This window comes from Aquila chrysaetos, chromosome 9, assembly GCF_900496995.4.
Source record: "Aquila chrysaetos chrysaetos chromosome 9, bAquChr1.4, whole genome shotgun sequence".
Taxonomy (NCBI): domain Eukaryota; kingdom Metazoa; phylum Chordata; class Aves; order Accipitriformes; family Accipitridae; genus Aquila; species Aquila chrysaetos.
Window position 1 is genome coordinate 5,773,478 of NC_044012.1, and position 14,896 is coordinate 5,788,373.

At 42.1% G+C, this 14,896-nt stretch overlaps 1 protein-coding gene across 1 annotated transcript; it reads right to left on the reverse strand.

Moving 5' to 3' along the window:
* Positions 1 to 1,284: 1,284 nt before the first annotated feature.
* On the reverse strand, positions 1,285 to 9,223 carry LOC115346241 (protein phosphatase 1 regulatory subunit 3E-like). Its single transcript, XM_030026074.2, has one exon. It carries the CDS (start codon positions 9,210 to 9,212, stop codon positions 8,253 to 8,255), a length of 960 nt encoding a protein of 319 aa, XP_029881934.1. The 5' UTR covers positions 9,213 to 9,223; the 3' UTR covers positions 1,285 to 8,252.
* Positions 9,224 to 14,896: the final 5,673 nt, after the last annotated feature.

A 14,896-nucleotide genomic window follows, 5' to 3' on the forward strand; every position in this document is an offset into this window, starting at 1 on the left:
ATATTTATATAATGGCATCTTAAGAAAACAGTTCTGGGTTCTGTAATTTATGTGAGCTAAGAGTTCATTTTTACTTGAACAACAAGATTAGATAGATGTTAAATCAGAAAACATTCCCTCTGGAAAAAAAGTGAAATCTGGAGCTACATTTTAATTACTTTGCCCTTCAAAGAAACACATAAAAATATTATTATTATTATTAATAATAATGAGACAGCTAAGCAGATGCTTCTGAAAGAGTATAGAAAAATAAGTTGTACTAATTACATGAGAACAAACATGTAACATTTTTTCTCCTTCTGGCTATATGGCTTTTATCTGTACTCTAAAGAAGGCTTAAAAAGTGTTGGTTAAAGAAAAGCTGAGAATCGTTCTTGGCATTGTAAGATAAGATGCTGTCTACAGTGAAAGACTGTGAAAACTAGCGCATTATAACAATTCAGGAAACAAATATTTTGAACTCAGCAATTAACAGAGAAAGAATATTTGGAAGAGTCCTTACAATTCATTTAGATAGTACCTAGGTAGCCTCAATTCTGCATCACCACTGGAGGAAAAGGCATGTGCTGGTTAAAGAAACAGCTTGACTGCAGCTACTGCTGAATATACATGGGGCTTAGAAACCTTCCTCCTAGTCCTTCAGCACTGAAAAATTTAAACTGTTGGTTTTTTAAAAACAAAAATCACAGCTCTTTTTACATATCTCATATCTTCCCTCTATGAAAGCCGCTCCCTCCTCTCCTGAAAGACTGGTGTTTCTATACTTTCTAGCACCTAGCACAGGCTTTTGGCGGCTAAATGTTGAACTGCACTTGAGCATGTTTCAACTGTTACTAGTGACCGTAAGGATGCACAGCCACGAAGGAGTAAAGCCACAAACAGCTGAAGTACAGGCATCCCCTTCTGAACTACAGACTGCTAAACTGTGCCTGAAACGCTGGTAACGATACAAGGCTATAAAGACCGCTACATACGTTTACGCCCACCGACAATCTCATCCCACCTTCTTGAAAGATGGTTACACGTCAGAAGACCAGATTACCAACATAACTCAGCATACTGCAGCTTTCATAGAGAACACTCTTAATGGAGACTGCCTCAAGACAAGTTGGCTGGAAAATCTGGCCCAAATATTAGATATTTGTCTTCAGACGTGCAGGTACATCACAACACGTCTTCATACATGCAGTATGGATGAACTGGAACATAACTGTTCCAGATCCTCCACAAAAAAGAACTCATGGTTTGTCAGTTAAAAAGAAGAGGTTTATATTCACCACATGCTCACAATTTGTATCATTAATCTTTAATGACAGCTAGAAGCTACAGGTTTATAAATATATATTTTTCATAATTGTGACAACCAGTGACTAGATGCGGTTTTGGTGGAAAATCGTCTGAAATATTGTAAGGCTAGGTAAATTACAAGGCATTATTAGAAAACATTGATTTTGAACTTTGGGTGATATTACATTACTTTTACAAACATTAGAAACAAACATTACTTGGTGAAATATAAACATAGCAGAAGAAACTACAACCAAAAGTAAGGTACTCGTTAAGTACATAGTTAAGGAACAACCTTTTTTTAACTTCTTTTTTTTAAACAAAGCCAAGTTAAATCAAAGAAACAGTAATAAAAACTTGCATGTTAAACACTGTCTTCAACAGACAGCATCTCCATTACAAAGAGAAATAATCTGTGTAACACTATAAGGGAGGAGTTAGGTTTGTTTAAACCATTCCAAGAACAGTAATTTTCTGTCACAGCAGTCAATTTCCCTGCCTTACAACATGGATTCATGTCCAGATGTAGGCAGGTTTTGCACCCATGTAGAGCTCGTTTTGTATCAATCTTAAAATGCATGAACTTCTTGTCAGGGTGCACCTCCATGAACCCAGTTACAGGATATACACAAACATTTGTTACACCACAGTTTAGAAACTGGATTTACAAGTAATCCCAACCAATTTTAATTTTACTATTTTTGATCAGCTTTAAAAACATATATATTAGCTCTTTGAGTTTAAAAGTATAATACAATTTGGCTTATTTTTAAGATACAGAAATACAAAAATTTTAAAACTACAACAGTAACACAACTTTTTGCCCTAGAAGGCGATAGAGAGTAAAGTATAATGCGTGACACTTCATTATGCAATTTTGTGAAACATTGTCTTGTTACTATTACTCAAAGGAGTATTATTATGATTTCGTGAAGTCAGACTGGACAAAAAAGAGCCTAAAGATATAAGACTATTTAAGACATACAGTTTCCTTAATGACACTTTTAACAGAATATTCTATACACACACACCAATACACTCACCAATCAAGTTAATCCCTAAAAAACCCAGTTGCACCACAATATTGCATAGAAAGAAATCCCTGGTATTAATACGCTTGCACTGGAGACTAGGACTTTCTCTCTGCCTTACTAAATCAAAGCACATATGTTTTTAAAAAAGCACATCTCACATTTGACATTTTTCTTAGCTATATTCTTTGGAATCGCTAGTGCATGTGTTATTTCAAGCAATGCTGTTGTTTAATATTAAAAAAATAAAATTGAAAGGAAAACAGTTTTCCTGCCTTCGCCCCAAAAATGTAATGTAAAATAATCTTCCTATGTTGCATAAAAATAAAATCAGACCTTTCTCAACAACAGAAAGCTCAAACAAAAGCCAGGATAGCTGAATAAAAAGGATATTCATACAACATGAGGAAATCCAGGGTCAAAAAAACTCTCTGTAAAATAATTTAAAAGCCATATTTATAAGTTGGATAAAGAAAGAGTCCAACGAATAGCCAATGGTTTCATAGCTCAGTATTCACTTTGATCACGGAAGACCTACATTCAAGTCCATACACTGATTTAAGGAAGTACTCTCACCACTTAACTGTTTTAGGGCAATTCTCTCATATAAGCTGAACCTGAGAAAACCTTCCTATTGAAACAGGTAAGTTCCCCTGAACATGTTTCATTTTGAAAAATGTCACCATCTTCCATTTAAAAAAAAAAAAAAACCTGATCAGCTCTACATAAGGCTAGGGTTTTTTATTTTACAGCAAAATTGACTATATTTACCTTAAACTATTTATATTTGAAAAACCTTAATTTCAGTGCTCAAAAATATTTTCATTTCAGTAAGTAATCCTTTCATATATTCAGAACATGTACACATGAAGTGCATACAGGAAACAGAATTACTGATGATTTGCCAAAAAGCCATGCAGTGTAATTGGAAGGTAAAAGTAATTTTCTTCAGGTATTCCTTACAGTGAGCACTTTTATCTCATGATATAAACTGTGCAGACAGATTAAATCCATCCAAAGTTTTAACGATATGCATTATGCAGCATCAGATAAATAACAGTAAAAGCTGAAAACACCATGTCTCCACAAATAGATTTCATAAAAAACTAGACCTTCTGGTTTCAGATAGAATATGCTTTTAGAATATCTGTGTAAGAGGTGAATATGTACAATAAATATATTTTGTTATATTAACTATAGTCACAGTTGTTATGGTTTTTTACTTAACTACATAATTGTAGAGGTTTACCAGGAAGACATATTTCTGACTGTAATTCCTTTCACTGTAATATGGGAAAATATTATCAAATTCTTCTGGCTGCTACAGATACAGGATTTCTGGCACAGCTGAAAATGTATCAGGAATTAGAACTGATTATTATGTTTTTAGTGTAAATTTCACTTTAATGACAAAGCCATTATTAGACTTTTGGTGAGAGAGCTAAGGAACACATGAGATTTCTTCATAGGAAATGTTGAAAGGCACATAAAAATTTCAATATATATTTAATAATATGTTGAAAAGCAGATTCTGAGTATTTCCGTAGGTTACTTTACATTAAAATATAGAATTAGCAGATGTTTGCCTGTTGGCGCTATGGAAAAACGTTTCATGTATCTGTAAGGAGATCATGCTTATGCATGAACAGACATTTGTTCATTCAAGTGATACATTTTCCCCTCACATATGCTGAAATGACAAAGAGTGTGCACTTATTCTGTTGTTTACTGAGATACCGAGGCACACACATTCACATCAGAAAGTTGCTTGCAAACGGTAAAAGGAGAAAGAAAATTAATTTACCTGAAATTATGTACATTTGTTGAAAATGAGTAGGACGGTTTCAGTTACTGATTTTATGCTAATAAACAGTAATACGTTTAGCTAGCTAAAATTCCATTTACAGTCACTTAATAGTTCTGATTCCTTTTAGGATTTCTAAGAATTAGGGTAGATTTCAGAAATATTGCCATGAAAGGCATAGAATCACATGCAAAAAATCTACCAGTTTAAGCGTGAAGCAGCAAACATCAATGTATATCAGACATACAGTACAATTTGACTCACTGTATAAAGTATCGCTATATTGCACATAAAATAACGTGGCACATTTCATAAAGCTACAACTTTGCACAATAAATGACAGACACATTTTTACATCTGCAGAGACATAAGCAATGTATAATTTACTTAAAAGTGAAGTACGCGACCTAAGGATTATGCCCTTGCCTAAACCATTCTAGTGTCACTTGGAAAGGAAGGTGGCATGGGCTCTATTCATGCAAATGAAAATACAAAGAGCTGACATTTTTTCCAGAAAAAGGTTGGCTTGAAAATTTTCCAATATTTTACTTTGCCTGTGAAAGTTCATTTTGTGGAACTATATTCTTTAGAAATGTGATTTTAAAAAGTTTTGCTCCTGTTCCCGTTAAAATGATTGATGTCCTGCCAACTTGAAAATTACGCTCTTCAACACAGGTTCTCCTCCTCAAAGTCATAATTTATGTGAATATTATATAATTATTATTTGGGATTTTTATTTCATCTCCATTTATCACAATGCCTCTAGCAAGCCACACATAGATAGCAACAGATTGAAATCTAAAGGACTGGAAACTGTACATGAGAGCTGGCAGTGGAAAAAGTACTCACGGTCATTGCAACTGAATGTGGTTTTGGAAATCTGAATAAATCTTGCTTGGAAATAAATTCATGTGATAGAAGTGAAAATATGTAATCAAAGTAGTGCAGCTTTGGCATATACCACTGATAAATTTCCATTAAAACACCTCAAACTTCTTCCACAGACTTCATCAACAGCATTGTCTGGTCAAAGCTGACCAGGTGCAACCTTACCTTTCCAGGCTTTAAAAAGTAGGTGTTTATAAATGCTTCTAGCAGACCATGTCTTTTACTGGACTTGCACATATATCATCAATAATGTCTGATTCCAGTTCAAGCCCATAAAGTTACTCACAAAATTCAGTGTTGAGGACAGGCTTAACTGCTTGAAAGCTCAGGAGACTCTGTTTTGCAAAACATTCTTCTGGTATGCTACATCCTCAAAAGGTTTAATATTCAGATTTGTGTTTGACAAAGGGGGCCATAAATAAAAGAGCATTAATATCTGAACAGTACTGTAAAGCCATAGCCCAATTCTGCCTACAAAAGTTCAACCGAGAGCAACAGTCATTTCACCTCAGCCATGCTGAAAAAAAATGGTAATACAACAGCTTGCTAGTGTACTTGATGCATGTACATCCATTTAGGTATTCCGAATTTAAAGGGTTTACAAGCCACAGTTGCTGTAAGGAGATTTTTAAACGATTAGAGACCTGCAGATGCTGCATAAGTCAAACGACAATGAAAACTGCCATTCGCTGGAAAATAATTTTGAAGTTGTAGAATTAAGAGTTATTCACTGTTAAAAAGGGTTTTAGGACTGCTCATGTTTCTAAAGCCATTAAAACAGTAAACAGGAAATCTTGTTAAATCTTTATAAGCAAAGTTGCAGCATCAGTTAATCTAAAATGCATAGAAACTATTTTTTTCTCCGAGCATTTTCATCAATCTACATAACAGTTGTCGGTTCACTATTTGGGTAAAAAAGGCCAAGCAAAAAATGTTCTGGAAAGCTAGAACACATAAATAAAAAGATGTTTGGCTATATTTCCACCAGATTTCAAAGTGCTTCCAAATGGAGACAAGTCCTTTTCCTTCTCTCCACTATTAAGGCTCTTATAAAGAAAGATAAGTTTAACTAAAAGACACTTGGGCTTTCTTTATCAAATATACCACTCAATATGCTTTAATCATGACCACTTTAAGACCCTAGTTCTGCAATTCTAGCTTTATAAATGTGTACTAGCAATATATAGGATTACTTTATTACAAGACTGGGGCCCTTAATATTCTAAAATATGAAATACTCAGTAGCTGTTGACAGTACATTTATTTTATATTCTGTTTCTATTAAAAACACAGGGATTAGAAAACCGACTGGGAAATTAAAACCAAGTTACCAATACTCCAGAAAGTAGTCTTGCTGTTACTTCTATTAAATCAGAAACAGTGATCTGGAGAAATTAAATGAAATACTCTTTTCCCATTCAAGTTAACAGACCTTTCCCTGCCCCCCCCCCCCGAATTTATAAGTTCAATTATTCTGACTAAACCAGACCCTCAGGAGACAAAAGGACTCTCATTTCCCACCGAAGTCAAAAGGTTCTATGAGAACTCGACATTACTCAAGCCGTTTGGGACACTTAACTCTTTTGAGGAACACAAAAACGCAGTTAAAAATCACATTTCGTTCCTAAACAATCTACAGAAGATCCAAAACATTAAAGGCCTGATCTTACAGCCCTTCATAATCGGAAGATCACACTGACATCGGTTTTACCACTCTCAGAAGTCGCATTTCTAGAGGTCCCTCTCCTGCAAACACATACACGCCTAAATCCTGGAAAATTAGCACCCAGATTTGGCACCAGCACAACTTGCATTCAGCTGAACTCCTGAAAAAGCAAGTTTTAAAAGGAAAATACTATGTTTACCGCTAATACAATTTAAAACCTATCTCTGAAGGCAGAAGTCAGCATGCTCTGTAATTTTTATTGATATATTTTTATATGGCAAGATATGACTTTCTTCAATTTGTCTGACTAAATTTAGCCAGTTTTGTGAAATCTGTCACTTGCTGAAATTATGAAAAATTTGGAGCATTTTGTTTTTCAGAAAGCAGGCTCCTGCACCAACAGCTCAGCATAAGAAGTTCAGTTAAACTGTTAACAGGAATACAACTGAAAGTGTTGCTTGGGATGCAGACTAAAATTGCGGATTCAACTCCTGCCACCTCTAGTTCCTTTGGTGCAGTTCCCCGACTTTCCTGCTGACCTGAACACAAGCAGCTTTATGGGACCAATCCTACTGAAACAAACATCAGATCCTGACAAACCTTTACAACATGGCACGTGAACCTGAAAACAAAACACTTGCTTTTTAAAATCTCTCAGTGGGTTGCATTTCAATTGGTATGTGGCGTTATTTTTCTTCTCTGAATATGCTTAAACACATGAAACAAGGTTCAAAAATAAAAAAATAAGTATAACTTTGCTTTAAACCAATCGGTCGCTTTTACAGTGCGATGAAACACAGCTACACCCGGGGGCATCCGTACTCTTGCCTTTTTGGGTTCAAAACTGCAGTCTGTCCCTTAACCCTGCCCTGTCAGGCCCTTAACCCCGCAGGGCAATGACCACGAGCGGGTCAGCGAGGCTCTAAGCACAGATCCAGCACCTCGCCGGAGCCGGGCTTTGCTTAAGCAGGATTAAGCAAACAGGATGGCCGGACGGATGCCCTATGACACTGCCCTCCGCGCTTCCAGAGCCCTGACCCCGCTGGTCCTGACCTCCGGCACCCGGGAGCACATCTTTGCACCTGCTGGTCCCGGTCCTGACTAGGAAATTCCGCAAATACCCTGCGGCACCTGGCTCCGGAGCCTGGCCGGGCAGCTGCTTTGCCGGTAGCCGCGGGAGAACTGAGGCAGAGACCGTGCGTGGGGCCGCACGCCGTGCCCCCGGCCTCCCCGCCGACAGCCCGCGAGGTTTCCCCTCGACATGGCCGGGGCCACAGAAAATACAAATTATCCACCTGTAAACAGAATTCGGGAAAATACCTTCCGGCCGCTTAACAGAGGGGCGGCTGGAAACGAGGCCTGCGCTGGGCCGCGGACCGCCGGCGAGGCCGGAGGGGTGCCGAGCCCCCCGGCGAAGGGGAGGGCCCGCCGGGCTCCCGCCGCGGCCCTCCTCAGCCCTCGGCGGGGGCAGGACCGGCCCGCCGGCCCCGCGGGGCTTCGCGCTGCCCCTCGGCGCTGAGGCGGCGGCTTTCCCCCCCCTCCTCTCAGGAGGAGGCGGCCGCCGCCCCGCGCCTCATCAGATGAAGTGGATCCAGGCGGTGCTGTCGGGGTCCTGCGGGGGACCGGCGGCGGGCGGGCCGCGCTGCCGGCCCCGCAGCCGGTAGTTCTTGCCCTCGTTGTTGTCCCAGTACTCGGCGCCGGCGACGCGGTAGCGGACGGCGAACTCCAGGGCGGCCTCGGCGGCGGCGGCGCCCAGGGGCAGGAGGAAGGCGAAGCGGTCGGTGAGGCCGTCCGCCGGCCCGGCCGGCTGGTAGGCGGCGGGCACCTCGGCGCAGCTGGCCCAGCCGTTGAGCGTGTAGCGCACCGACACGGCCTTCTCGTAGGCCAGGTTGAGGACGCGCACGGCGCCGCGCAGCCCCGCCGGCTCGGCCCGCACCCACTCCAGCCTCACCTTGTGCCGCCGCACCCGCTCCGCGAAGCCGGGGCTGGCGCCGGGCTGCGGCGGGAAGAGCGGCTCCAGCAGCGGCGGCGGCGGCCCGAACAGCACCGGCTCCAGGTCGCCCAGCGCCGGCGGCTTCCTGGTCTTGAAGAGGTCGGCGGTGCGCGACGGCGGCGGCGGGGCGGGCAGCGGCACCTGCGGCAGGTCGGCCTCGCAGAAGTGGCGCACGGAGGTGAGCTCCAGGCCGAGGGAGTCGGCGAACCGCACCGTCTTGCGGCGAGACGGGCTCTGCTGCAGCGCCGGGCGCAGGCTGCGGTCGCCGGGCGTGGGCAGCGACTTGGCGCGGCGGCGCTGCGTGGGGCTGGGGGGCACGGCGGGCAGCGAGGGCTCCCGGCCGCGGGGCGGCGGCGGCGGCTTCTCGCCCGCCGCTTCCCGCACCACGGGCGGGGGCGCGGCGTCGCCGTCGGGGCTGCAGCCCCCCTTGCACTGCTCGGCCAGGCTGCCATAGAGGCAAGCGCTGCAGCTGAAGTTGCGCGGCAGGTAGAGCCGGGGCGGCGGCGTGGGCACCGAGGTGTGCAGCGAGCCCGCCTTATCCATGGGGCGGCCGGCGTCGGAGCGGCGGGCTAGCGCACGACCCGGGGCGCGGGGGGGGGGCCCGCCGCCCAGCGCCCTCCCGGCCGGCCGGGGCTCCTCCTCTGCGGCCGCGGCGTGCGGATGGCGAGGCGGGCTAGCGCCCGGGCCGCGGGCTCTGCCTCTCGCCGGGACCCAGGGGCAGCGGGATCACCTCGGCGTCGTCCCCGTCGCGGCCGGCCCGGGGGGATGCCGGCGGGCGCATGTGTCCGCGGGCGGCGGCGGCGGCGGGACCGCGGCGCTCCGGCTGCCGCCGCTGCTGCTGCTGCTGCTGCTGACGTGCCGGGGTCTGGCAGCGAAATAGGCCCCGAGTCATCCTCCTTCCTCCCCCATGGCTCCGCGCTCCCCACCCGCCCCTCTGCCCGCCTCGGTGTCGTCCTCGCCACCTTCCCTAATTACACCCCGCCGGCTGCCGGCCCCCCTCTCCCGGCGGCTCCCCCTTCCCGCTTTCCCCGATACCGCGGCTACGCCATCCCTCTCCTCCTCCTCCTCTTCTCCTCCTCCTCCTCGCTGTGTTCTGGGTCTTTCCTCGAGGATCTCATCCAAAAAGAGGAGGCGGGAGGGATTCCCCGGTGGAAGCATTAAAATTCATAGCGGCGCTCTCCCTCGCCCGATCCGCTACAGAAATAGCTGCTAAAGGAAGAAGCAAAGCCGGGCTCTGGGAGATTAAACGGGCCGGTAAGAAACAGCTGGCTTGCAAGTTGGATCTCGCAGTGTACATTTAAAGGAAGAAATCCAGCTAATCTGCTGTAATGCGTTTACGGTACATCTGCTGAATAAAATACACCTGCCGCAGCCCTGCCACACATTTCCATCTATAGTAAAAGCAGCTCCAGTCTAAACACGGAGGGCTGATAATGAAACAGAAACCGCGTTTGTTCTTTTCAGAAGAGCATCCAGTAATTGCCGAGCCATATTCAAATGAATTACACTTTAATGAAAGGCAGACTCTGGTGCGGGCAGTTCAAGGAGCTAAAATACTATTTTAGCAAGCCGCTTCTTTCCAGACTTTCCGTAATCTGGTACTCATTTTTAATTAGTAAATTGCATTAAAAACAATGATCCTGCCAGAGACTGAGCCTGAACTGTGTTGACATGCGATTCTGATTTAGATTCTGAGCAGGAGGTTTTACACCTTCATCATTTTATCTGCAGCACTTGGTGTTCCTTTGAAAGTCTAGGCAGTGGAAATGCGGCTGATGAGATTAAGAATGGGACAAGTAAACCCAATAAGGGCCAAGAGTTTAAAAGAAAAAAAAAAAAAAAAAGAGCCACCAGAAGATGGGGGAAAGGTCCCCACTGTTTCATACTATCAACTTTAATTCCTTTATTAATAAGCATGAAAATAATTCCTAGGTTATTGCTGCTGGGTTCCAAATCTTTTTAACGACAGATGGTTCATAAGTAGGGAATGAAAAAATATGCCCAGCAGTGTTAAATTTGAGACCATTATGCTTCCCAATGCTTTGTTGTGTCATTGTCTTGCATTCACAAGGAGGATCGTAGGTTTTGAAAAATCAAATAGTAATAACCTAAAGGATTACATCTGAATTCATTAGCCCAGGATCTTAAAATTGTCTCACTTGTCCTTTAATGCACACTACAGGAAAGATTCGTTAGGCCTCTTTCCCATGCCTCCCTCCCAAAAACGAGTATTTCAGGAAAACGACATGAACTCATGTTTGGTTTTCGTCTACTCGTACTAATTTGTGGGAGAAAAAGAACAGACCCAAAGAATTGTTCAAACAGGCTTTAAGACTACGTCCTTTTAAATTATTTTTTTAGTGATTTCTAACCTGTAATTAACATTTTCTAAGGAATTAACATTTGGTTTTGCTGACATTAATTTCACTTTAAATCCAGCAAACAGGAATAACTATTTTTTACATTAATATGCAAAGTCTTTGCCTTTTTTAAAATATTGTGAAACTATCAGAACTAATAAACTAAATTGGCTTAAACGTGATTACGCATTCAGTGAGTTTTGGATATGTCCTTGTGGTATACACAGGGAACATGGCTGTTTGGAGTAATTCAGCTTCTGCTGTACTTTACACAATCAGGGTGCCTTAGTAGACTTCGACTTCCTCTCTTCTGGTAATTTTAGTTGCCTAACTTCTTCTTATCATAAACTTGTGTAATACTCTTGCTTTTTGGCTTTTTCAGGCCTCTTTCTTTTCTCCCACAACCCTAGTAATATTTCACAGAACAACAACAACAAAACCCCAGCCAACTCCTTTCTTCACTGGTGATTGTAGGCAATGTAGTTCACGTAACCAGCTTGAAAATACAGATTCCCCAAAGTTAGCAAACCAAAGACTGGCATAAAAAAAAAGAGAAAATCCTGTGATAAGAAAGGAAAAAAAAACCCAAACACCACAATAAGCTTTGGACTAGCCTGGTCAAGGCAACATGAGATGCAGATGAACACCCATATAAACTGATTGACGTGATGAGAACACAGTTCAGAAATTTCAGTTGAGTTCAGCTCTTGTCATCAGGTAAAACCTGATGGTTCTGTAGCCTTGGGAGAGAATGAGAATACTGTATGGGCATGTGGGTAGTGGAGAAAAGGGTAGAAAGAGACTTGATATAAATGCACGCCCACTGTAAATAATTTCACAGGTGATCCTCATGGAGTAGGGTAGAAGAAAGCTGTTTACAGGCTTCTAAAAAATCAGAATTAAATGGTACTTAAATCATCAAAACATCAACTTGCCAGCTAATCCTGGAGGTGCTTACATTTTTACCTGCAATTTCCCCCAGACACCTCAAGTTCTGGCATGCATGGGGGCACCTCAGCCTTGTCCCTGTTGAGCACTGTCACCATGTAAACTCCACCAGAATCCATAACAAAGGTATTTCTCACATTTTTCTCTTAATCTGAACATTCCCAACATGTTTCACTGAATCTACTGTGGGAAGTGTAGTGCAGCTTTCTTTTTACTCTCTTGCTCACTTGCTAAGGGTGAAGCTGCGGGAACTCTTACCCACATCTTTCACTTCTGAGGGTGTCCTTATTACTAGGCTGGTCTTCCTCATCCAACGAGTTTAAGACAGACATAGTGAATGAAAGTTTCGAGCACTGAAATTTAACAAACACACACAGACATTCCCTCAAATAGCCTGCAGCCTTGTGCATCCTTCTGTGATGTGGACACTGGTACGAGTTCAAAATGGGAAGCATCGGACACCATTTGTAAAAGGAAGTTCTTTTGGTTTTGCCTACTCTAAATAACTGTACACAGCAAATGCTTCAATCCTTAGAAGCAAACGAGAACTACCGCACATACAGAAACCATGGCTTAATATATGCAGTGGTAGGCATCCATACATCACCCACTCTCTATCTCAATTTAGTTCACAAAATTTTGAACATGTACGTTTAAGTCTAATCTGTCTGTTCGTTTACAGTGCTATATTAAGGACGTTATCCAAGGCTCTTTTCTAAATAATACCATCAACAACAAGCTGATAAAGAAATCATTAGTACTGACCTAGCTAGCCACTTTAAAGAAATACCTTTTATCTTTTCACTGGAAAATAGTATTTTTATGACAAGGTAATTTTGAAGGTGCCAGCAGGAGTAGAGCAGTCATAATGTAAACTCTAGACCTATACAGTGTTGCTCTATTATGCGGTAAGAAAAGCAGAAGGTCTTACATTACAGTTGGTGTCAACAGACCTAGGAAATGGCACTCGAGCATTGTTTTCATTCCTAGAGATTCCTCTCCCTTTGCAGATTTAAATAGCATGGTCATAGGATAAAAAGTTTGTGCTAATAACATTGTCCTAATAACTTTTTGTCGACCCGTCTCTGCATCTTCCAGCTGACATAAAAAATTTTAAAGACAGCCTCTTGTTCTGCTGATGTAGCACTGAGTGACCCTGACATTTCTGCCTTGCCAAACTGCATTTAAAATCCATCTGATGCCTGAGAATTTCCAACTAACCAAACTGAGACGTTTGGTCCCCTCTTTTGTTAAGATTTAAATGACTCGCAAAGGAAAAGGCGAAAACAATGCAGGCAATGAACTGGGAGCTTTCTTCTGCTGCATTTATCAATTGTTTTGACTCCAGGTAATCTAGGAGAAAGCAGATGCTGGTGCTGGGGAGCATTAGGCAGAACTACAATGGAACCATTAATAGGGAGGAGTGTCTGAGTGCTGGGGCTTATCCAAAGTGGCCGCTGTCACATGTCCACTTTAACTTTCCAGAAGAGGTTTATTTTTAGTAATGAGAATTGTAGGAAGATAAAATGGATGTAAAGGTGAAGTGCATTACGATTACATCAGCTTTCGAGATGAAGTTGTGACTCAGTATGTGAATTGGAAAGGTCAGCTTCTACTCTCATTTGTATCTGTGCAGCTCTTCTGAAGCTGATGAACTATGTAGGTGGTGTTACACTAGAATATCACCCGAGAATTTAATAATCTTATATGACTACATGAATCTTACAACGGTATTTACACTGACAGTTTGTAAGCCCCGCATGATACACTCGTTCTGCATGCTTATACTTTAAAAATACCTTCCCACACCGTTTCACATTAATGATTAAGTCAGACTTTATTTATTTCCCCGAGAAAATATCTTAGTGACATCTCAGAGAAGTGCCAGATTAGAATTAGGTAATATGCCTAGGGTATATATAAAAAAAATTAAGTACAATGTTTAAGAACAATGGTACTGATCTTCTATACCAAGTATTATCTTCGTCTAACCAGGATATGCAGTCTTTATCTCTTGAGATGAAAGTTGTGTGAGTCACAGAGTTATATCAAGGACATTTGGTATCAAACAAAGATCAGTGGATAATTTCCAAAGGGCTGTACGTTCTGCTAAACAGAGATGTGACACTTGGAAAGGTTTCTTTGTGGTTGGTTTTTGGTTTTGTTTTGTGGGTTTGTGGGTTTTTTTTAAATATCAGGATCCAAAGGAAGATACAATATTAACAAGACAATAGAATTGTAAGAGTTTACCTCAGTTCATGACCTTGTGAATCTGCCTTACTGTATGATGAAGCTCACACACAATTTTATTAGTTAAGCATTAACCATCTCTGTTGACTCTTAAGTTATTGGCTTAAGACTTCTGGAGAGAGCATAAGCTAAAAAAAGCCCCAATTAAGACTACAGTGGAAAAGAAAAAAAAAACCAAACCCAGATATATCTCATTTTGTGGAGAAGATAATAAAGAGCATTTAAAGTATCTTTCTTATATAAACAGTTCTGCTGTTTTTAAAAGGATTGAACAAGGATTAAGTAACAGCTAGCAGGACTGGGACTTTTTCAGTCCTAGAACTTTTAACATAGATCTTCACGCAAATATCTGAATAAATGCACTTCAGGATGTCCCCAAATCCCATCTTCTGCTAAGACTGCTTGCGACTCAGTCTTCACGCCATGTTAAAAAATAACCACAGGACTTTCTAGCAACTGCAGGTGGTCTCAGTAGTGCTAGTTAATGATTTTAGACATAAAAATACGCTCATTGTACACTCGATTTTAATTTTTACATTTTTTCATATTTGAAGATCTATTGGTCAGGCAGTGATTCACTGTGCTTATTTAGATTCCTTCTGTTGCAAGATCAGTTTGTCTCCTCATGTTTTTATTTGTTCTTTTCTTCACCTTTCTCACAGTTTTTCT

Bases quoted from the DNA above. Each gene is read 5' to 3' on its own strand.
- LOC115346241 (XM_030026074.2), bottom strand. From the start codon at position 9,212: ATGGATAAGGCGGGCTCGCTGCACACCTCGGTGCCCACGCCGCCGCCC.